Source organism: Panthera onca, chromosome A3 (genome assembly GCF_046562875.1).
Source record: "Panthera onca isolate mPanOnc1 chromosome A3, mPanOnc1 haplotype 2, whole genome shotgun sequence".
NCBI lineage: Eukaryota > Metazoa > Chordata > Mammalia > Carnivora > Felidae > Panthera > Panthera onca.
The window spans coordinates 114,267,861-114,289,055 of NC_138341.1; the positions used below are offsets into that span (position 1 = coordinate 114,267,861).

A 21,195-nucleotide genomic window follows, 5' to 3' on the forward strand; every position below is an offset into this window, starting at 1 on the left:
TTCTCATGGCTCTCACCTGTTGCATCTACCCCTCAGAGTCTCGTGGGCCTGATGCCAGAGGTGGCACTGGAAGTGATGGAGGGCAGACTGGGCAGAGCTGGGGGCTGCGGGTGGGAGAGAAAAGAGCCATGTCCAGACACACCATTGCCCTCTCTTCTGCTGAGAATGTTTTGAGGTAGAATTTCAGTGTGGGTTCGCCTTCAGCCACAGGTCACACGGTGTCCACAGCAACCTTTTTGGAAAGACTCTGGCCGGAGTAGGGATCGAGGTGCCTACGTTCTAGTTGAAGCTCTGCCCATAGCCAGGACATAACTCCAGGAAAATGCTTATCCCTGGGTCCCTGTGAGGTGAGGTGACATTTCCTGCCCTGCTGGGGCCTGGAGGCATGGGAGCACCAGGAGTGTGTGCTGAGCCATGTCCAGAAGTCAAAATGGCGGTGCCCTTTAGTAGCCAGACAGCCAGCTTAGCCAACTTGGGGCAGGACAGAAGGCATTGGAAGGCATGACTGTAGCTTGCTGGGAAGGCTTCATGGTGGCTACCTGAGTCCCGGCCTGCCACAGGAGCTGTTTGCTGTGCTCAGCACATGGCCTTGGAGATGAGGATTTGGGTATGTGGGGCTCTATTGGATATGTTGTCCCCTCATCCACTTCTATCTCATGCTTGGCTTATATTCCCTTCTCTACCCTGAGATGCCGAAAACTGTTATTTTGAAGGTTTCAGTCACAATCCCCCCTCCACTCACCACCCGTAGACTCTTTTTCTTATAAAGGAAGGTTTGCAAAAGACCTCTGTTCTCTGCCTTCTGACCCCATCCCATCACGAGGAAGCCAGCTGGTTGTTTGAAAGGAGAGCCCACTGCTTGTGGAGCCCTATCTCATACCAGCGGCCTACTTGGGTCATTTTCTTTCGGCCATGGCTGATAATGGTAGAAGCCCGCCCAGCAGAGCCCCACCTCTGGAGGAGCCAGCTTGAGTTTCTTGGTGGTGTGTGTGTGTGTGTGTGTGTGTGTGTGTGTGTGTGTGTGTGTCTTGCTTTGCCCTTCCTCCTCTGTGCTTTTCATTCTGTTTTTGTTTGGGTCCTTCTCTGTCCTGTCACCTTCCACAGGAACCATGGATGTGAGATTGTGAAGGTGCAGATTTTAATCCAGCAGTTCAAGAAGATTGGGCATCTCCTGACTGTCACCAAGGACGGGATCTTGCAGATCTGGTCTGAGACCTTCTCGCTGATTAACTCCTTTAGGGTGAGGGGGACCCACACGTGGAGCACACACAGGGTGGTCGGAGAGCCTTTGCCTTTGTACCCCAATAATGAAGGTGACCTGGGCCCAGAGTGGGCTCATTTGGGGGTTCACAGTCTAAGCAGCCTGCACGTGGAGTCACTGCTCCTGGGGCCAGGCTCTGCTTCACGTGGGACTGCGACCCTCGCATTTCTCTTCTGTAAGCAGGACTGCATCTGGATGTCCATTCGACTTGGATGTCCAACAGACAGACACCTCACACCCAGTCTGTCCAAATAGAATGTCACTGTAGCTCTCCCTGGCCACCAGGCTTACTTCTCCTGTGCTTCATCTCAGTGAATGGTGTTGCTATCTACCAAGGTTCCCGTGTTAGCAGTCAGCTACCTTTCCTTTCCCTGTCATGTCCCCTCTGTCACCAAGTGTTACTGACTCAAATACTTTACCTGGACCAGGCAGGAAATCGCAGTGGTTGTGTGGGCTCTGGAGTCCAACTTAGAACCTGACTGTACCACCTTCCAGCTCTGTGACCGTGGACACTTCGTAGATAGCTCCCTGTGCCTCAGTTTCCTCATCTGCCAAGTGGGGTCACAGTTACCCCCTCAGGCTGCTGGGAGGATTTAATGACTTAATACACATACGGTCCTCAGAGTAGGGCAAGGCACACAGCAAGTGCCGACAAATACAAGCTGACCTCGTCATTGTCTGTGCTGTCAGCTCCTGGCCGAGGGCAGCGAGTGAGAAAACACTCAGGAAAGCTGGCTGTGTACTTAGTGTTGCCAGGCCAGTCCAGAATCCTCTAGCAAATGAGGAAGGCGCAGCTCTCCCGAGAAGAAAGGCTTACTGAGAGCGTTGCCGGCAGCATGAAGGCTTTCCTAAGCCCGTGAAAGAGCAGAGTGTTTCACAGGTGCCTCAGGGGTCGTCCCTTGGGGCTGGAGGGTTCTGGAGACAGCTGAGGTCTGTGGAGGTCAAGTGACTCTTGAATACTGGGTAGCTCAGGACCAGGGGTGACTCACACCCGAGTTCCTGAGGCTGGGGTTTCTGGCACCTTCCACCCTTTTTCTCTGTGTGTTTATTTTGTTGTGTGTGAGAGGGCACATTATAGCCTGAGCTCCTGGTTGTGGCTGCTACTCGGTCACCTCAGCATCCTTCAGAGGCCAAGTCTGGGAGGGATGAGGAGGGCAGAGGGAGGCTCCCCGGAAGGCCCAGCATTCCTCTTTGAGGGGCTGCTCGGGAAAGTAGATGTTGGCAAGACTGATCCACTAAGCACCATCTGTGAAACCCACTGCATGCCATCCATGGTCATGTAGATGGAAAGCCCTGGAGTTTGGGGTGGGAGGGGGGGCTGGGCTTTACTTCCCAGCTGTTCGACTTTGGGCAAGTCACTGGAACTCCCTAGGGCTCGGGGTTTCTCGAAGGAACGTGGAGGTGATGGGCATTCCATCTGTTGCGTGTGGGTTAGAGGCCCCAGGGGCCTGGCCCCCTGTCCTCACTGCCCAGCCGCCAGCAGGGACCTCTCTGCTCTTGGTGTCTCTGAGTTGTGATGGAACAGTCCACTTCTTGCCCCTGCCTTCGCCATCCCTTCTGCACAGCCACCTAGAGGAGCTGCCTTAATTCTCCGCCCTCCCTTCTGTTTCAGTCTGTACTGCTGTCTGCTTTCTCCAGTCCAGAGTTTGTGGCTTTCTTACAGGGAGTAAACTACAAATGCCTTAGCTGACCACCCCTAACTCATCTCTCATCCTCCCTGACCCTGAGCCTGTCAGGCTGGCCTCCTCTTTTCTCTGGACTCCAAAGCCCCTTTCTGCGGACATGACTTTGTGTGTGGTGTCCCGTACCTCGAGGGCCCGCTCGAATTCCGTCTGCCTGAGTGTTACGTGAGGCTGGCACCTCACAGCCCGGCTGGGTGATTTCTTGTCAATAAGCCACTTGAGCCGGGGGACATCTGCAGATGGTAAACAAAGTGCAGACAGAACAAACAAGCAACAACTAATACCATGTCACATGTTCGTTATATCTCAATAAAACTGGGGTGGGGGACAGAGCCAGACCTGCAGAGGGGCAGTCAGTGGAAAGTCATTCTCCCACACCCGAATTCTCTCCTGGAGGCAACCGCTGTGACCAGTTTTGGGGCACTCTTCACGGTTAGCCTGTACATGCACCCTCCGCACCCCTTTCTTTTTAAATATACGCATGGTAACACATGATAGTGCTCCTTTCCACCTTGCCTTTTCATTTGCTAATAGATCCTGGACACTCTTCTGTATGGCGTGTGCAGTCCCCTTCTTTGTAATGTCTGGTTGGTGTCCTGTGGTGTGGATTTGTATCCGCTCTCCTTTCCAAGTGGTCTGTGGCCTGTTGCTATCACAGCGGTGTGGCGGGGCCTGCCCTCACACACGCTTCTCTGTGAGTACGTGTGAACACATCTGCAGATGTGTCCTGGAAATAGATCCCGGGATCACGAGTCATGCACAGTTAAAACTCTGAGGAAGCTTGTCAAGTGGCTCTAGAAAGGGGTTGTGAGGATGGGTGTTCTTTAAGCCCATTTCGCAGATGTGGAAACTGAGGCTCGGGCTAGGGAACTTGTCCAAGGCCCTATCAGTAGCTGGTAGGAGTGCTGGGCTCCAAACCAGCTCTGCTGCCCCCTCCAGGGCCTCGGGTGGCGGGAGAGGGTTCACGGGACCCTGCGCCTTGGTGCGCTCTGCCAGGCAAGCCTCCCAGCTCGGTCGCCTCTGCTCTTCCCCTGGCCAGCTTAACCAGATCCAGCAGCCCCACCACCAGCAGATGTGGGTCATCGACATGGTCTGTCTCCACAACATGAACCTGATAGCGATTGCATCTACCGACCAGAAGATAGGTGAGTCCCTGACGGCGCCCCAGGCCTGCCGTCAGCCGTTGGAAGGCGTGCGTCTGCGCTTGGGGACCTGTCACCGGGCCAACTGTGGGGCGTGGGTTAGAGCCCTCTGGGGGTGCTGTGGCTGGTAAGCAGAGGCTGCGCGTCGTCCCCAGAGGCCCCCGAGGCCTGGGACGTGGGCCTGGGCTCCATGCATGCCCTCCCCCTCTGTCTCTCCCCCAGAGTTCTTTGATATCAGCAACCACAACTGTGCCCGGGCCTTCACCTTCACTGATCTGGACAGTTGTGTCCTGACCATAGACTACTGGTGAGTCTCGGGGGGAGACAGGTGCAGTCTTGGCAGGATCCGCATCACTCAGTGCGGTTGGGACTCCCAGAAAGCCTCTCTGGAAACAACCCCGGAATGATTCCCACCCTGTGTGCCTGTGTCCTCCTCGCCAAGCTGCCCCGCCTTGGGGGTTACTCAGTCGTCTGCCCCTCTTCCTCCCACTGCCCGACCAAGTCAGCCATCGAACCCCGGCAGGGGCTTGTCCCGCCGTGACTGAGGGCTCTGGGAATGCCGTGGTCCATCCGCAGGATGGTGAGCTGGTAACAAGCAGCTGGAGGACCAGGGATTCGTTTGTTTTAGCATTCAAAAAAAATTACTAATTTCTTTTGGCCCCAGTTCACCGGTGATCCGGGTCTGGGCGGCTGGGCCCATGTTTGTCAGCCATTGAGGGCAAAGCTGGCAAGCCGTGTGGGAACTGCCCCTCGCTCCCAGGTGCAGGGAGGCTGATGGGGGCCGGGAAGGTGGAGGCTTGCAGCCCTGCGCCCAGCCCCGCCTCTTCTGTCTCCACCTTCCCTCAGGTCTGACTGTCACAGAGGTGTGTTCTGCTATGGGGACACCAAAGGCAATGTCATCGTCTTCACCTCCAGCAATGTGACCCACGGGCTGTTCAACCCCCGAATCCTCCCCAGGACCTCCAAATGGGGTAGCTAAGATGCTGGGGAATGTGCGGGTGGGGAGATGGCCCTTCCTCCCAGCTCAGGAGCCTCTGGCTACTTCAGCTCAGCTGAGGAGTACACCTGTAGGCTCAGCTCAGAGTGGCCCGTGGGACGTGGGGTGAGGAGGTGACCGCAAGAGCCAGAGGGGGCTGAGAAGCGGGGCAATCTCTCTGAAGGTGGGAGGTTGCACAGGTGAAGGTGGAGGGGAGAGGCTTCCGGACCCACCTCATCCCAGCAAGGACCAACCTGTGCCAGCTGTGTGACCCTGTGGAAGTCACTCACCCCTCCCGGGTCTTGGGATGCCAGCACTAACTTTCTCCAAGGTCATGAGGAGGGTTCTGCTCTCAGCTGGGAGCTGCCTTTGGTGGGGGGGTGGGGGTGGGGCAGGAAGGCTGCCCTGGAGGTGGGCTCAGTGGGGCCTGGGGGAAAGCCTGGCTCAGCATGGCCATAAACCTGAATAAGCACAGTGACACTTACTGTGCATTTGCGTGCCGAGTGGTTTGGGCACATCGCCTCCTATGGCCCTCCCCCTGCCCATGGCCAGCAGGGAGCTGCTGCTGTTACAGCCCATGAAGAGAGGAGGAATGGAGGTTCGGGGGGTGAAGGACTTGTGTAGGCCCCACAGGGTAAGTGTCCCGAAGCAGGCAGTCTGCCCGAGTCTGCACCTTAACCCCTTGCTGGGCTATACCCTAAACTCACTAAACACTGAAGGACGCTGTTCAGGGCTGTTCTGCCAGGGGCACTAGGGCCCAAGGCTCTGGGGCCTGGGACTATCAGGGACGCGCCTGAACTGGACCCTGTCCAGGATCAAGCCCTCGGTGCGTGGTGTCAGGCCTCCAGTCTGCTTCATATCCATCTAGAGGAGGCCCCGGGCCACCAGGGACACCAGCCCATGGGAACACTGACTCCCCTTCCATCCAGGACACCAGAGCAGTCCCTAGGGCTTCCAGTCAGAGTTTCTGAGCCGGATGCCCTGCAAGGGCTCCCCAGCCTTGGTGACCCACTCCCCCCACTGGCCGGATGGAAGATAGATCCCGCCCTGGATACAGCAGTGGGCTGGCACCCTCCTATATCCTTGCCTCATCAGCCTCTGCTCCTGGTGCCGTGCCTGCCCTGCCCGGCCGTGGTCACGCTGTGGCACCCTGGGAAATGGCGTGGGAGGTTGTGGTAGTCGTGGAGCTGTGCTAGATGGGAGATCGGAGTGGGTACGGATGAAGCTGGAGTGTAGGATAGGAGTCCTTCCATGCCACACGCTGCCTGAAGGCTGGGGAGGAACATGAAGGTGGGCTCACCCGTGTGTTGACTTGGGAGGAGTTGGACAGACCAGCTCTGTGTGAGCTGGAACCAGTTGCTTGACCTCTCTGTACCTCAGTCCCCTTTAAAACAGGGATGAGCATACTCAATTCATGGCTTTCCTATAAGGTGGGAGGAGGACATATGGGGTGAGGTGCACAGTAAGGACAGGGGGACTCCCTCCCCTGACCTCCCGGGGCTCTCCCAGCCTCGTGGTCGAGGCAGACACTAGAAGTGAGGCCCCTGGCTAAGCTTCCGCCTTCCCGTGCCTGCCCCGCTTCTGCAACACTCCACCCCTTGGGACTTCCTTTTCAAGCTTCCTCCTGCCCTTGCAAGATGGGGCTGGTGACTCTGCAGCATAAAATGCTTGGCATAAGCCGCCAGGTCCCCTTCTCTCCCAGAAACCTGGGAGTTTCTCTCAGACTTGAGCCCAGATTGTCCCAGTCTTTGGGACCCACCTCCTTAAAGCCTGCTCTACAGGGAGACCCGTGCTTGTCCCATCACTGCTAGCCCCATCTGCCTGCACCCGGGGCCTTTCCTTGGAGGCTCCCAGGCCGCCGGCTGGCCGTGGGAGGTTGCGGGGGCCAGGAGACCCTGAACGCCGCCATGAGGGCCAGGCTGTGCTCAGTGTGATCGCTCCAGGCACACTTGCTGGGTGCCCCCCTTGGAACTTGTGTTTGCAAGACAAGGCGGGGCATGTAGTTTGAAGCATGATGGTAGACTTCCAAATGATCCTTTTCAGAATGAATAGAGCCTGGGGTCTCAATTTGTTCTCCACTCCAGCAAACTTGGAGCTCCCTAAATGAGAATCACCTTGGGGGCCGCCTGCTGCGGCTCAGTCGGTTGAACGTCCGACTCTTGATTTCGGCTCAGGTCATGATCTCACAGTTCAGTTCGTGAGATTGGGCCCGCATCAGGTAGCATGGAGCCTGCTTGGGATTCTCCCCTTCCCTCTCTCTCTGCCCCTCCCTCACTTGCGCATTCTCTCTCTCTTTCAAAATAAACAAACTTTAAAACATAAATGAATATATAAAAACTAAAAAAAAAAAAAGAGAGAATCACCTCATTTAGATTGCAGCATGTGGGGAGAGGGAGAAGGCCCGAGATGTGGGGCCAGCTCTGTGAGCCCTGGCATAGGGCTCTGGGCAACAGTGTCTACCTGCCTGTGTCTGTGTTCTGTGTCGAGTTCATCCCACTGAACTCACCAGGACACGGTAAGGCTGGAATGAGCATTTGGATGGAAAAGTTTTGAGACATACAGGAGTGGCAAACCAACTCGAGGTGTCCTCTGGGGTTTTTGCTGGTCTGGCAAGGTGGGGAGCTGGTGATGTGGACCTCGGTTTTCTCTCCTACCAGATCACTGGACCAACGTTTCCGCACGGAAGCTCCTAAATGAAAAGTCCCCTTTGTACAGAAGTTACTGGCTGAAAGTAAGTCGTCGCTTTCCTTGGCCTGTTACCATGGTGATTATCTGTACCCATGTGCCACTCAAAAATGGATTCGCCCGCTGGGTTCAGTCTTAAGCCTTGAGGCTTGGTCACTGGGAGGACGAAGGCAGCTGTCGGGTCCTGCAGCTCTCTGTGCAGAGAACGTAGGTGTCCCCAGTGTGGCTCGTCTCTCTCGCCACCTCCAGTGCTCAAGCCTGGTCCTGGCAGATACCGCCTCTCTCCTGGATGGCTGCAGTGGCTTCTAGCTGTTTCCACCTTCCTTTCTCCATGCAGTGCTTTACTCCATTCAGCAGCCAGAGGAATTATGAGCTAGAACCAGCCATGTCACTCCTTTGCTCAAAATCCCCCAGTAGGCGCCTAGGTTAAGCGTCCGACTTCAGCTCAGGTCATGATCTCACCGTTCCTGAGTTCGAGCCCCGCGTCAGGCTCTGTGCTGACAGCTCAGAGCCTGGAGCCTGCTTCAGATTCTGTGTCTCCCTCTCTCTCTGCCCCCTCCCCTGCTCGCGCTCTGTCCCTTTCTCTCTCTCTCTCAAAAATAAATAAGAAAACATTTAAAAAGTTTAAAAAAAAACATTAAAAAAATAACCCCCCATCACTTCTCATCACGTTCAAACAGAATCTCAAGTGCTTACCATGACCATCAGGACACAAGGTGACCTGGCCCCTGCCTGCCCCCCATCTTGCTTTCTACCTTTCTTTTTCCCATTTACTCAGCCACAGAGACACAGGCAATCCTGCTGTTCTCTGAACACGCCAAGCCTTTTCCCGCCTCAGGGCCTTGCCACGCTCTATCCCTCAGACTGCTGGGTTCTCCCTTAGGTCCCTGTTTGCTCCTTTCTCTTCTCCCTTCAGGGCCCTAACCAGCCAGCCCGGAACAGCCCTGCTGCCTGCCTCTGCCCTTGGCCCTTCCCGCTGCAGCATTGATACGATTCTGACACCAACTGCAATGTGTTTTTCCCAAACCACCATGCAATTCTCAGACATCAGCTGGGTGGCCTACAATTCTCTACCTGGAGAGAGCGTCAGACCCTACAGGTTAAGGGTCAGTCCCACGAGACCGCCCTCCACTTCAGAGGCCACTTACAAGCTCAGGTTGTCACCTGTGTTTCTGACCCGCTGGTTATAAATCAGAGCTTCCCTTCACTCTCTGGGTTTGATTAAATGGCTAGAGTGGCTCACGGGACTTGGAGAGACATTTTAGTTACTAGAGCACCGCTTTATTAGAAAAGGATACAACTTAGGAATAGCGAGATTGAAGAGATGCGGAGGGCAAGGTGTGGGGAACGGGGGCCTGGGGCTTCTCTGCCATCTCTGGGCACAAGCCTCACCCCACACCTCCACATGTTCACCAGCCCAGAAGCTCTCTGAGCCCTGTCCTTTTGGGGTTTTTCTGGAGTTTAATCACATAGGTATGATTGATCACATCATTGCCACTGACGACCAATTCATCCTCCAGCTCCTCTCCTCTCCCCAGGGGCCAGGGGGGTGGGGCTGAAAGTTCCAACCCTCCCATCTCCTGCTCGGTTTCCCTGGCAACCGGTCCCCATCCTCAAGGGCTTTCCAAAAGTCATCTCATTAATGTAAACTCAAGTGTGGTTGACACGGGTTTGTTATGAGTAGGAACACTTTCTTAACCCTTAGGAAGTTCCGAGGGATTTAGGAGTTCTGTGCCAGAAATGGGCATGAAGACCAAATATATACTTCTTTTTTTAAAAATGTAGGGGCGCCTGGGTGGCTCAGTCGGTTGAGCGGCCGACTTCAGCTCAGGTCATGATCTCGCGGTCTGTGATTTCGAGCCCCGCGTCAGGCTCTGTGCTGACAGCTCAGAGCCTGGAGCCTGTTTCAGATTCTGTGTCTCCCTCTCTCTGACCCTCCCCCGTTCATGCTCTGTCTCTCTCTGTCTCAAAAATAAATAAACCTTAAAAAAAAATTTTTTTTTTAATTTATTTATTTTTGAGAGAGAGCGTGCAATTGAGGGGCAGAGAGAGGGAGAAAGAATCCCATGAGGTGCAGAGGGAGAGGGAGAGGGAGAGGGAGAGAGAGAGAGAGAGAGAGAGAGAGAGAGAGAGAGAGAGAAAATCCCATGAGGTGCAGAGGGAGAGGGAGAGAGAGTGCGGAGCCGGAGCAGGGCTTGAGCTCACCCAATGCGGGGCTCAAACTCACGAACAGTGAGATCATGACTGTAGTCGGATGCTTAACCGACTGAGCCACCCAGGCGCCCCCAAATACATATTTATTACAAATCACGGTATCACAGCTTACCACCTTCCAACTTTGTATTGTCCACCCATTCGTTTCTCATCCTGTTAACCCTCTCGGGATTGATAGCTCCTAAGGACAGGCACTTGGCCTGTTGTCCTGTCTCCAGTGCCTAAAAGGGCTGGGCCTTAGTGGGCTCCCAGTACATTTGTTGAACAGATAAACGAATGAATGAATGAATCTGACACTAGGGGCAGACTGAGTTGTGTGGTCCCAGGCTCCTAAATGCTTCTTTTCTGGCAGGTTGGATCCCTCAGGCCCTGGGACCCTATCAGGGAGAGTCACCCGCAAATACTGTCTTTTCTGTCTTCTGTGGGAGTCTCATCTTGGGCTTGGTTTTCTGTCCCAGTTGCTGAGTGTGCCACATTCTGTCTGGTGCCCTGGATTTGGCACCTTCGCCATGATAGATGCTCAGTGAGGCAGCATATGCAAAACCTAGCCCAGTGCCCGCAGCCCCCTCCATGTTGTCCTGAAGAGGGAGATCCCCAATGCGGAGGCCAAGCACAGGGCCGACCCGCAGAGCCAAAGCTAGAGAATTCTGAGCCTGTGCCATCAAGGCTGCCCCCTGGATTGTGGGTCTCAGCCTTTCGTTGCCTAACTTGCACCAGATAACATTCCCACGGGGAAGCATCCAAGGCTCCCTGTGGATAAGAGGGACTGAGGGCTTGGCTGACTCCAATCCGTTCTCTCTCCTGCGTGGGATGCGGTGACAGTGATGTCACATGGGCCTGACCTTGCCTGTCCTCTAACTTATAAATTTGGGCGCTTTTCACCTGTCTCACTGACCAAGTGATGCCACAGGACTAGGCTGGGATCCTGGGGCCATGTTGCTGTGTCAGAGCTGTGATCACTAGAGGGTATTAGACGTGGTGACTTCCTGGCCCTTCCAGCCCCTACCACTGCCACTCTCTTTCTAGGCTCTTCATCCCAACTGGTGCCAGCAGGTCAAGTTCATCCCCCAGCTGAACATGGTGGCCTCCTGCTCAGCCATTGAGAAGTCCTCTCTGGTGCTGACCTTATTGCCGTCCAAAGGTCTAGAGAGCCCCAAGTAAGGAGCATCTCTCTCCAGGCTGGGGCGGTGGGGCTGGGAGGGGGTGGTGTGATGGTGCCTCAAGGGTCTAGCTTCGCCTCAGCCACATGTGGCCATCCCTGCTGAGAGTGGGCCCGCCCCTAGGATGGTGGCATCCCACGGATCTTGCTGGGTCTGAGGAAGCAGCGCGTGTCCTGTGGGCCAACAGTGGGGTATGGCGGTTAGCAATTGGGCTCTACCGTGTATTATTTTTTAAATTAAGATGTAACTGACATATGACATTATGTTAGTTTCGGGTGTACCACAGAATGATTTGGTATTTGTATATATCGGGAAACGATCACCACAATTAGCACACAGTTACAATTGTTTTTCCCACTACAAGAACTTTTATGGAGTCTGGTTTCACTGTCAGCAGCAAAAACGTAATAGGTTTCTTTTATCCACCAGTTTATACACAACAGCGCAGAAGCTGGCACATAGTGTGAGCAGGTGGCAGGAAAATATTTTCTCAATGAAGGAGTGACTGTGAGTTGCTTTACCTCGTGCTCCTCACTCGGTGCCCCCGTCCGTAGAAGGCGGTGATGGCCCCACTTCTTTCCCTTAGTCTTAGTCTAAGTCTCGAGGCTTAGTGGAATGACTGCTGTTGGTGGTATATGGTCATTGATTGGCAGCACTCACCCTTTGGAGATGGTTCTAATCTAGTTCCTTTGTTCTAAGTTCCTCTACCCCAGAGTCAATTCTTTTCTTTTCTTTTTTCTTTTCTTTCTTTTCTTTTTTTTTTTCCTTTTCCTTTTCCTTTCCTCTGCCCCTCCCTTCCTTCCTTTTCTCTTCTCCCTGCCTTCCTCTATTCCTTCCCTCCTCTATTCCCTCCCTTCCCTTTCTTTCTTTCTTTCTTTCTTTCTTTCTTTCTTTCTTTCTCTCTTTCTTTCTTTCTCTTTCTTTCTTTCTTTCTTTCTTTCTTTCTTTCTTTCTTTACTTCTTCCTTCTTTCCTCCCTTCCTTCCTTTTCTCTTCTCCCTCCCTCCCTCCCTCTATTCCTTCCCTCCTCTATTCCCTCCCTTCATTTTCTTTCTTTCTTTCTTTCTTTCTTTCTTTCTTTCCTTCCTTCCTTCCTTCCTCCCTTCCTTTTCTCTTCTCCCTCCCTCCCTCTATTCCTTCCCTCCTCTATTCCCTCCCTTCCTTTTCTTTCTTTCTTTCTTTCTTTCTTTCTTTCTTTCTTTCTTTCTTTCTCTTTCTTTCTTTCTTTCTCTTTCTTTCTTTCTCTTTCTTTCTTTCTTTCTCCTTCCTTCCTTCCTTCCTTCCTTCCTTCCTTCCTTCACAATAGTGATTAGTCACACAAGTCTATGTACCTATGTGTCCCTGTAAAAAAGTAAAAACATTATAAATAAAGCTGCAATCCTATCCTTGCTCAGTCCCCACTGTCTCACTCTGCTCTCAAATGTCTCACCTCTATCATTTTCGTGTGTACCTCTCACTGTGCATTTCGCAGTAGGTTTTTTTTCCCCCGGAGGGTTTTTTTTCCCCCTCTTGCCTCTGCTGTTTTCTTCCTGCTGCATGTCTTTACTCCTTGGACCCTTCAGGTCTGTGACATTTTGCTCCTGGGCAGGTGGAACCATGAAGGGCAGCCCTGTCTCCCTGGGGGGAGTAGCAGGAGATTCAAGGCCTGTGTTGGGGGGAGCAGCTGGGTGAGGCACAGCAGGAAGATGGAGGGCCATTTAGGCCCCATCTCTGTCCCTTCCTGTCCTCGTTGTTTGCCAGAGGGAAATTCAATCCTGGGATGGTAAGGCTAATTTAATCTGAACTCCTCATTCTATAGATTGGAAACTTGAGACTCAGGGGGAGGAAGTGATTTGTCTTGGAGCTGACGTCTGAGAGGGGGACGTGTTCCAGGCCTCACTGTATGTCCAGTGTCCTGTTAACCAGAGTACTCTGTGCACATCCCCACCCGAGCCCTGGAGCTAACTGCTGCTTGGGGGAGGGGGCCTCGGAGAAGGCTGATGTGGTGGGGAAGTTTCGGTCTTGGCTTCCATGCTTGGAGTGGGCAGTGTGGTGGGGTTCCACTTGGAGCTGTTTTCCAGCAGAGGCTCATCTTTGCTTTGATGGAAGTATTACCTCATGCCTGTGATATGTGTTTCATTCAGCTTCTTATTTTATTGGGTCTAAATGGCAGGTGGATATCACAGGATTACCTCATCCTGGCCATGAAGGCATCCGTGGTCTGTCCCTGCTGCCTCCCTAATCTCACCCCTTCTACCTTCCCACTCCAGCTACACGGGGACCCCTTGTGGTTCAGCCGTTCCCTGCCCCCGGGGCCTTTGAATTGCTTCTCTCTGCCTGGTATACCCTTGTTGTTTTTTTTTGTTGTTGTTGTTGTTTTTAAGTTTATTTATTTTTGAGAGAGAGACAGAGTGAATGGGGGAGGGGCAGAAAGAGAGGGAGAGAGAGAATCTCAAGCAGGCTCCACACTGTCAGCACGGAGCCCGATGTGGGGCTGGAACTCACCAACCATGAGATCATGACCTGAACGGAAACCAAGAGTCAGACACGTAACTGACTGAGCCACCCAGACGCCCCGCCCTTGTTTTTTGTTGTGTGTTGTTTTTGTTTTTTTTAACATTTCATTACTAAAAATTCCAAACACACACCAAAGTGGAGAAAATAGTATAATGCTTTAATATCACTAGTACCTAGTCCAAGTTAATCTTCCCCCATTTGTCTCAAACGTGTCTTTTTACAATTATTTGGAAAGAGATATAAACAAGTTTCTAGATCTTGAGCACAGGAACGGTGAGGTCTGATGCATACCAGCAACCTTTGGGCCGCTCTGTTGCAAGTGAAGTGAGCAGGCGTGGAGATGGGGACTCCAGTGGCGACGCCATTGTAATAATTCAGCTACATGGTGATTGCCTGGAATCAGGCTATGGAGAGGAGACAGAGAGATCTGAGATGTATTTTGGGGGCTGGTTGGAGAATGTATTTATACACAAACCTGCCCCTGTGCTTCTGGTTGTCTGCATGCAGTACACATGTCAGCCAGCAGGTGGCACCATTGACTGCTTGCTGGTCTTGAGTTCCAGGCGAGGACCTCTTGGGGCGTGGCCTCCGCAGGTGGGGTCTGGCGCTGTCACCCCAAACTCTGCCTCTAAGTCAATAGTACCCAAAGCAATATACACATTCAATGCAATCCCAATCAAAATTGCACCAGCTTTCTTCTTGAAGCTAGAACAAGCAATCCTAAAATTTGTATGGAACCACAAAAGACCCCAAATAGCCAAAGTAATATTGAAGAAGACCAAAGCGGGAGGATCACGATCCCAGACTTTAGCTTCTACTACAAATCTGTAATCATCAAGACAGCATGGTACTGGCACAAAAACAGACACACAGACCAATGGAATAGAATAGAGACTCCAGAATTGGACCCACAAACATATGACCAACTAATCTTTGACAAAGCAGGAAAGAATGTCCAATGGAAAAAAAAACCAGTCTCTTTAACAAATGGTGCTGGGAGAACTGGACAGCAACATGCAGAAGAATGAAACTAGACCACTTTCTTATACCATTCACAAAAATAAACTCAAAATGGATAAAGGACCTGAATGTGAGACAGGAAACCATCAAAACCCTAGAGGAGAAAGCAGGAAAAAAATCTCTCTGACCTCAGCTGCAGCAATTTCTTACTTGACGCATCCCCAAAGGCAAGGAAATTAAAAGCAAAAATGAACTATTGGGACCTCATGGAGATAAAAAGCTTCTGCACTGCAAAGGAAACAATCAACAAAACTAAAAGGCAACCGATGGACTGGGAAAAGATATTTGCAAATGACATATCAGACAAAGGGCTAGTATCTAAAATCTATAAAGAAGTCACCAAACTCCACACCCAAAAAACAAATAATCCGGTGAAGAAATGGGCAGAAGACATGAATAGATACTTCTCTAAAGAAGACATCCAGATGGCCAACAGGCACATGAAAAGATGCTCAACGTCGCTCCTCATCAGGGAAATACAAATCAAAACCACACTCAGATATCACCTCACACCAGTCAGAGTGGCCAAAATGAACAAATCAGGAGACTATAGATGCTGGAGAGGATGTGGAGAAATGGGAACCCTCTTGCACTGTTGGTGGGAATGCAAACTGGTGCAGCCGCTTTGGAAAACAGTGTGGAGGTTCCTCAAAAAATTAAAAATAGATCTACCCTATGACCCAGCAATAGCACTGCTAGGAATTTACCCAAGGGATACAGGAGTGCTGATGCATAGGGGCACTTGTACCTCAATGTTTATAGCAGCACTCTCAACAATAGCCAAATTATGGAAAGAGCCTAAATGCCCATCAACCGATGAATGGATAAAGAAATTGTGGTTTATATACACAATGGAGTACTACGTGGCAATGAGAAAGAATGAAATATGGCCTTTTGTAGCAACGTGGATGGAACTGGAGAGGGTTATGCTAAGTGAAATAAGTCACACAGAGAAAGACAGGTACCATATGTGTTCACTCTCATGTGGATCCTGAGAAACTTAACAGAAGGCCATGGGGGAGGGGAAGGAAAAAAAAAAGAGAGGGAGGGAGGCAAACCATAAGAGACTCTTAAAAACTGAGAATAAACTGAGGGTTGATAGGGGGGTGGGAGGGAGGGGAGGGTGGGGGGTGGGCATTGAGGAGGGCACCTGTTGGGATGAGCACTGGGTGTTGTATGGAAACCAATTTGACAGTAAATTTCATATTAAAAAAAATTAACTGTTTTCTAATTCCCTGAAAAAAAACAAAAAAGCCTCAGCTTCCGAGGCAATGTGGGCCTGAGAGGTTGGCTCCCTGGCAGCCAGCCTGAGCTGAGTTCTTGAGGTGCTTGCAGCCAGCAGTGAATCTGAGTGGAGGAGCCCTGGTGGAGCCCGAGGGAGCGTGTAGCCGAGCGTGTGGACCGGCCCACAGCGTCTCCCCTGCTTCCCCTCCTTCTTCTCTCACTTCTGCACCGCCACCTAATTGAAGCCACCTGAGCTGCTTGCCATGGCCTTCTTCCCTGCATCCCCTCTGAGCTTCCAGTCCCTTCTCTGCCCAGCAGCCATCTGCAGACTGGTCTCCCTCGGCTCACCTATCAAAGCCACCTGTTTATTTCCCTGCAGGACTTACCATGATTTGTGAATGTCCATCTCCCTGTCTCTGTTCATTTATTTGCTCCTGCTGTTTCTCTCTGGAAGGAAAGCTCCACGAAGGCAGGGGCATCACATCTATGTCCCCGGTAATCCTGGAAGGGCACAGGAGCCAGCAAATCTTTGTTGCACCAGTGAGTGAGTCAGCCTGAAATAATTTCTAGTGGCCGTTCTTCCAGAAGGTTTCTCTGTGTGTATATGCACACAGGGAGATGTATCTGGTTTGACAACAAATGAAATATGTTTATTTGTTATGTTCCTCTTGAAGTTTCAATTTTTCAAGGAATTTTTCTGGCAGTAGAAAGGAGAGCAGGTTTGGAGGGGGAGCAGGACTAGAGGTCAAGAGACGCGCTGGGAGGCTGCACAGAAATGGAGGAGGCCTGAACTAAGCAAAGGCCGGGGCGATGGTGGGATGTGGGCCATGAGGGTTTAGGGCCCAGCTGGATGATGGGAATGCTGGAGAGGGAGCCTGCAGGATGACCCCCAGGCAACCGGGTTAGAGCCCTGGGGAGTGTCAAAGGAACCAGTTGAAGGGCAGGTTCAAGGAGGGCGTGCTGTGTTACGGGGCTGGTGTACCGTTCGATGGGGGCCTCTGAGTTGAGTTCATTAGAAGGGAGAGTTTGAGTAGAAGGAGCTGGCAGAGTGGGATGGATGGGTAGGAGGGAATAGCAGATGCAAAGTACTCTGGGGCCTGGTCTTCCTGAAACTCTTGCCTGCCTCACCCTGGCCCTCCTGAGCCCCATCCAGCCCTGCTGCCCTCTTCCTTTCCTGCCACACTCACCCTGGGTCTGAATCCTGATGCCCCCACCTTGCCAGCCTTGTGGCCTTAGGCAGACTCCTTACTTTCTGCTTTCTGTGTCCTCATGACACGGTACAGGGCTGATGACGCTTTCTAGGATTATGTGAGGGGTGCGGGTGATACACGAAACAGGAACAAGCACAGATCAGGTAGGGGCACAGCTCTCAGTAGCTTTCTTCCCTTCCCTCGGCCCTTGGAATATCCTCCTCCTCCTCCTCCTCCTTTTTCTTTTCTTTTCTTATTTATTTATTTATTTATTTATTTTTAGTGTTTATTTATTTTAGAGAGAGAGAGAGAGAGAGAGAGACTATGGGTGGGTGAGGGGCAGAGAGAGAATGAGACACAGAATCCGAAGCAGGCTCCAGGCTCCACACTGTCAGCACAGAGCCCGATGCGGGGCTCGAACTCGTGAACCGTGAGATCATGACCTGAGCCGAAATCAAGAGTTGGATGCTTAACCAACTGAGCCCTCCCCAGGTGCCCCATGGAGTCCCCTTCTTTTTAAAAATTTTTATCACGGGTTGGGGGAACACCCGTCTCAGTATGGTTGGAGCGAGGATCACGTTAGGTTTGCCCTTGGAACGAGGCAGATGTGTCCCAGCACTGAGTTGTTGCTCGTGCCCTGGGGTTGCTTCCCCTACAGGTGAGGGGTGGGCGCCTCCTCCATGAGACCCGCGGCAGCCGCTCTGGCTACAGTGCTCAGCCCCGACTTGGCTGCAGGGTGAGCCCTGGACAGGGTCTCTGAGGCTGCTCCTCCCCTTCGTGGGAGAGGTGATGACTCTCCCTGGCCTCCCTGCGGCCCTGCCTCCAGCTCCCCTCCACCCCAGCCTCAGAGACTCCCCGGGGCCCTGGCTCCCAGCCTGCAGCCTTCCCCCTTTGCTGTTGTAGGTTTTCAGTGCTGAACTTAAGAAAAGGGATTCTTTGCTTTGATTATTGCCCAGACAAGAACTTGGTGGGTAAGTAATCTTCACGGCACATGAAGCCGCTGGCCTGGAGGAACTGGAGTGAGGCTGCTGGGGGCGTGGGGACTATCAGAGCTGAGGAGGAGGGCTTGCAGGGCCCGGGTTCCTCTCCTGCTGCTCTGGTCCCCACCTGTGGGCACCTGGGGTGGGGTGGTGACTCAGTCTCTGCTTGGCATGATGGGGCAGCAGGGGGGTGGACTGTCACGACCACCCCCTCCCCCCCATCTGCTGCACCTGCCTGGGGTCCAAGGCATGGTCCCAGGAGAAGTTCTCAGCGTAGGACCCCAGTGGTTAACACCCATTTCTTGACCCCAGTGACTGGCGGCTATGACCCCCTCATCCGCCTGTGGAACCCCTTCTTCTCAAAAAGGCCCATGTGGCTGATGAAGGGGCATCAGACCTCCGTGACGCACATCCTCATGAACAGCAAGAACAGCAGCATCCTCTTCAGCATCTCCAAGGACAAGGTGCTGTCCTCGTGGAGCATGGCTCTTACACCCGCTGGTCCCTGTTCCCCGGCAAGGACGCTGGCCCAGGGATGCTGATCTAGCTCGGTCAGCTGGGGCCCAGGGGAGTGGTGTGACCTCCCTGCCTGTGGCTGCACACCTAGGCTAGGGCGGAGAGGGAGAGGCCCCAGGTGGAATCACCAAGAAGGGGCCATGGGTCTCTGAGAGCCCCCGCCAGAGGCCTGTGCCCGCTCTGAGCGGTCCACCAGAGCTGGGTTCCCGTGTGGCCCAGCCTGGCTTCTTACTCTGTGGTCCTGGGCCAGGCCCTTCCCTTTCCTGAGCCTCCATCCCCTCATCCACAGGATGGGTTGTTGGGAGTTAGAGGAGAAGAGCTGGTGGTAAAGCCGCGGTGTCATGTCTGGCGCATAGTAGGTGTGCGATATGTAGGAGCCATTCCCTCGCCCTCCCTCTGCCCCCGGACCCAGACTCACACCTCAGCTCTCCTAGTGACCCCTTCTCGGCTGCCCTGGCTCTCAGGGCCTGACTGGAACTTCTCCAGTGCCTGGGGCTCCCTTGCTCAGGGCCTGTCCCTTTGCTGCCCCACATCGATTGGTTCAGAGTACCCCCCATCTGCTGGGCTGCCGGGTGTTCTGGTCAGTGTGGGGATGAAGGCCAACGTCTCCAGGTGCCCTCCATCCGGGCACAAGTTTGTGTCTTCTGGGACTCAGGAGACTGAGAATTGGCGGGACCCTTGGGTCAGCCAGGCCACCCTCCCTAACACAGCCCACACTGGCTGTTGTCTGGCATCTTCCCAGCAGCCCCCAGAACCGGGCGTCATGGCCTATCTGAGGCTGGAGGGGCAGGCGGCAGGGGCGGGTGGGCCCCAGTCCTCACAGTAATGATGGACAGAGCCAGGATATGGACTGGAGTCGGTCCCAGTCCCTGCCCTTCCCTACTTACTGCTGGTGTCTCCAAGCAACGTGTGTCCCGGAGGGACTTCGTGGGGCCTCTCTAGGGACGGCTCCTCCACTTGCTATGAACTCAACGGGCTGCCCTGGAGACAGGTGGGCTTTTTTGGCAACTACGTTGGTAGCCACTGTGTGTCCTGCCTGGCGTTAGCCGAGGTCGGCTGGAGTGGAGCCTGTGAGGGTCTGCAGGGGCGCATGCCGTCTCGCTTGGTCTTCATCCTCAGCCGTTGAGGGGAGGCCATGGGGGGAAGAAGCCTCGGGGCGGGGGGGGGTTGCCCCAACTTTCTCATCTGAGCGTAAGAACGGCAACTCTGTTATGTGGTCGGGATCTGTGCAGCGGGCACGTACGGGAAGTGCTTACACTGCGCGCGGCTGGCCCTGCTCACATCCCAGGCCTCAGGGGCCGGCCATGTCCCCCAGGGCCCACTCTCGGCCTCTGCCTGCTTCCCACCCCCCAGAATATCCGCGTGTGGGACATGCAAGACTACATATGCCTTCAGTCCTTTTGTGGGAAGCTCTTTGCCCTGGGCAACTGCCCCATCACCAGCGCCTACTTCCACGAGAACGAAGACAGCCTCGTCTGCACCACCTACTCAGTGAGTGCTGCGCGGGGAGGGAGGCCAGGAGCAGAGACTACGTTAATCAGACCCCACCCATCCCTCAAGGAACCTATGATATAGAAGAGCAGAGAATGTCCGCAGAAAATGCTCCGCGTGGTGATGGAGATTTATGCCTGGTGCTTCTTGGAGCATAGAGAAAGGGTCCTTAGCCTAGCCTGAGGCAGGGCATAGTCAGGGAAGGCTCCCCGGAGGAGGAGACACCAGATTGATGCTTTTTGCTTCCTAGAAGTTATGAGGGACGTTGGGACTCCCACAGAGTAGGGGTGAGAGGTATCGGCAGGCATGCTGAGGAATCAGGAGGCCTTGCTGGGCTCAGGCCTGTGCACAGTCAGGATGTCTTAATGTTGCAATTTATTGGAAGTGTTCCCCTGGGGCCAGTCACTGAGGGCAGAACCCAGTGCCCAGTTGCCTGCCCCTCTCCTCACCTGCAGATTGGGATCCTAAAAGGGTACTTGGAGACCAAGGGGCCTGGGAAAGCAGGGCAGAAGACCTCGACTTACAGCACACCCCTGTGCGCCATCCTCTACAGTAAGATTTTTAAGCAGGTGAGCGGGCTGGGGCCGGCCGTCTCTCGGGCTGGCAGGAGTGCCGGGTGACGCAGGGCAGGACCCAGACCTCCTGCTGTGCCCGGAGAGCGGTCAGCACAACGGTGGGGTGGGGTGGAATTCATAGCATGGATGGTGGTGTGGGACAGCTGCTTGGGTGTGAGAAGCAACCCCGAAGAGGGGTCGACGGCCTGAGGGGGGCAGGGGCTCTACCACTTGGTCAGTGGATCACCTCATTCCCCCCAGCCTGCAAGCCCCTGGCCACTGCCGCAGGTCAGCTCTGGATGCGCCACCTCTGTACGCAGAGTATGAGGTGGAACACTAGGTGTGGGCTGCTCTGCGAGGTTCCCCAGGGGGGTGCTGTTCCTGGGTGTCATTATCCAAGAAAGCCAGTCCAGGGAAGGGAAGTCCAGGGAAGTCTAGCACCCTCATCCCGAGTAGAGATCTCTGGGTGGAGCAGAGCAACTGGGCATATAGTTTTTGAGGGGTGGGGACAGAAAGGGCTCCCAGGCCCTCTTCCCACTTCCACTGGGACCCCTTTTCTGGCCTGGGCTCTGAGCAGGACAGGCTGTGTCTGCTGCAGAGATAGC

The 21,195-nt window shown here is 53.7% G+C and overlaps 1 protein-coding gene across 6 annotated transcripts in view; it reads left to right on the forward strand.

Moving 5' to 3' along the window:
• EFCAB8 (EF-hand calcium binding domain 8) overlaps nt 1–21,195 on the forward strand; it is a 66,527-nt gene that overhangs the window by 15,959 nt on the left and 29,373 nt on the right. For all 6 annotated transcript variants that reach the window (XM_060615475.3, XM_078444153.2, XM_060615486.3 and 3 more), the window contains 10 exons: nt 1,105–1,240; nt 3,983–4,088; nt 4,308–4,392; nt 4,932–5,056; nt 7,719–7,792; nt 10,987–11,117; nt 17,953–18,020; nt 18,342–18,493; nt 19,899–20,036; nt 20,492–20,605. In XM_060615475.3, coding sequence (XP_060471458.3) covers nt 1,105–1,240; nt 3,983–4,088; nt 4,308–4,392; nt 4,932–5,056; nt 7,719–7,792; nt 10,987–11,117; nt 17,953–18,020; nt 18,342–18,493; nt 19,899–20,036; nt 20,492–20,605 — 1,129 coding nt within the window. The remainder of the gene's footprint in view (nt 1–1,104; nt 1,241–3,982; nt 4,089–4,307; nt 4,393–4,931; nt 5,057–7,718; nt 7,793–10,986; nt 11,118–17,952; nt 18,021–18,341; nt 18,494–19,898; nt 20,037–20,491; nt 20,606–21,195) is intronic.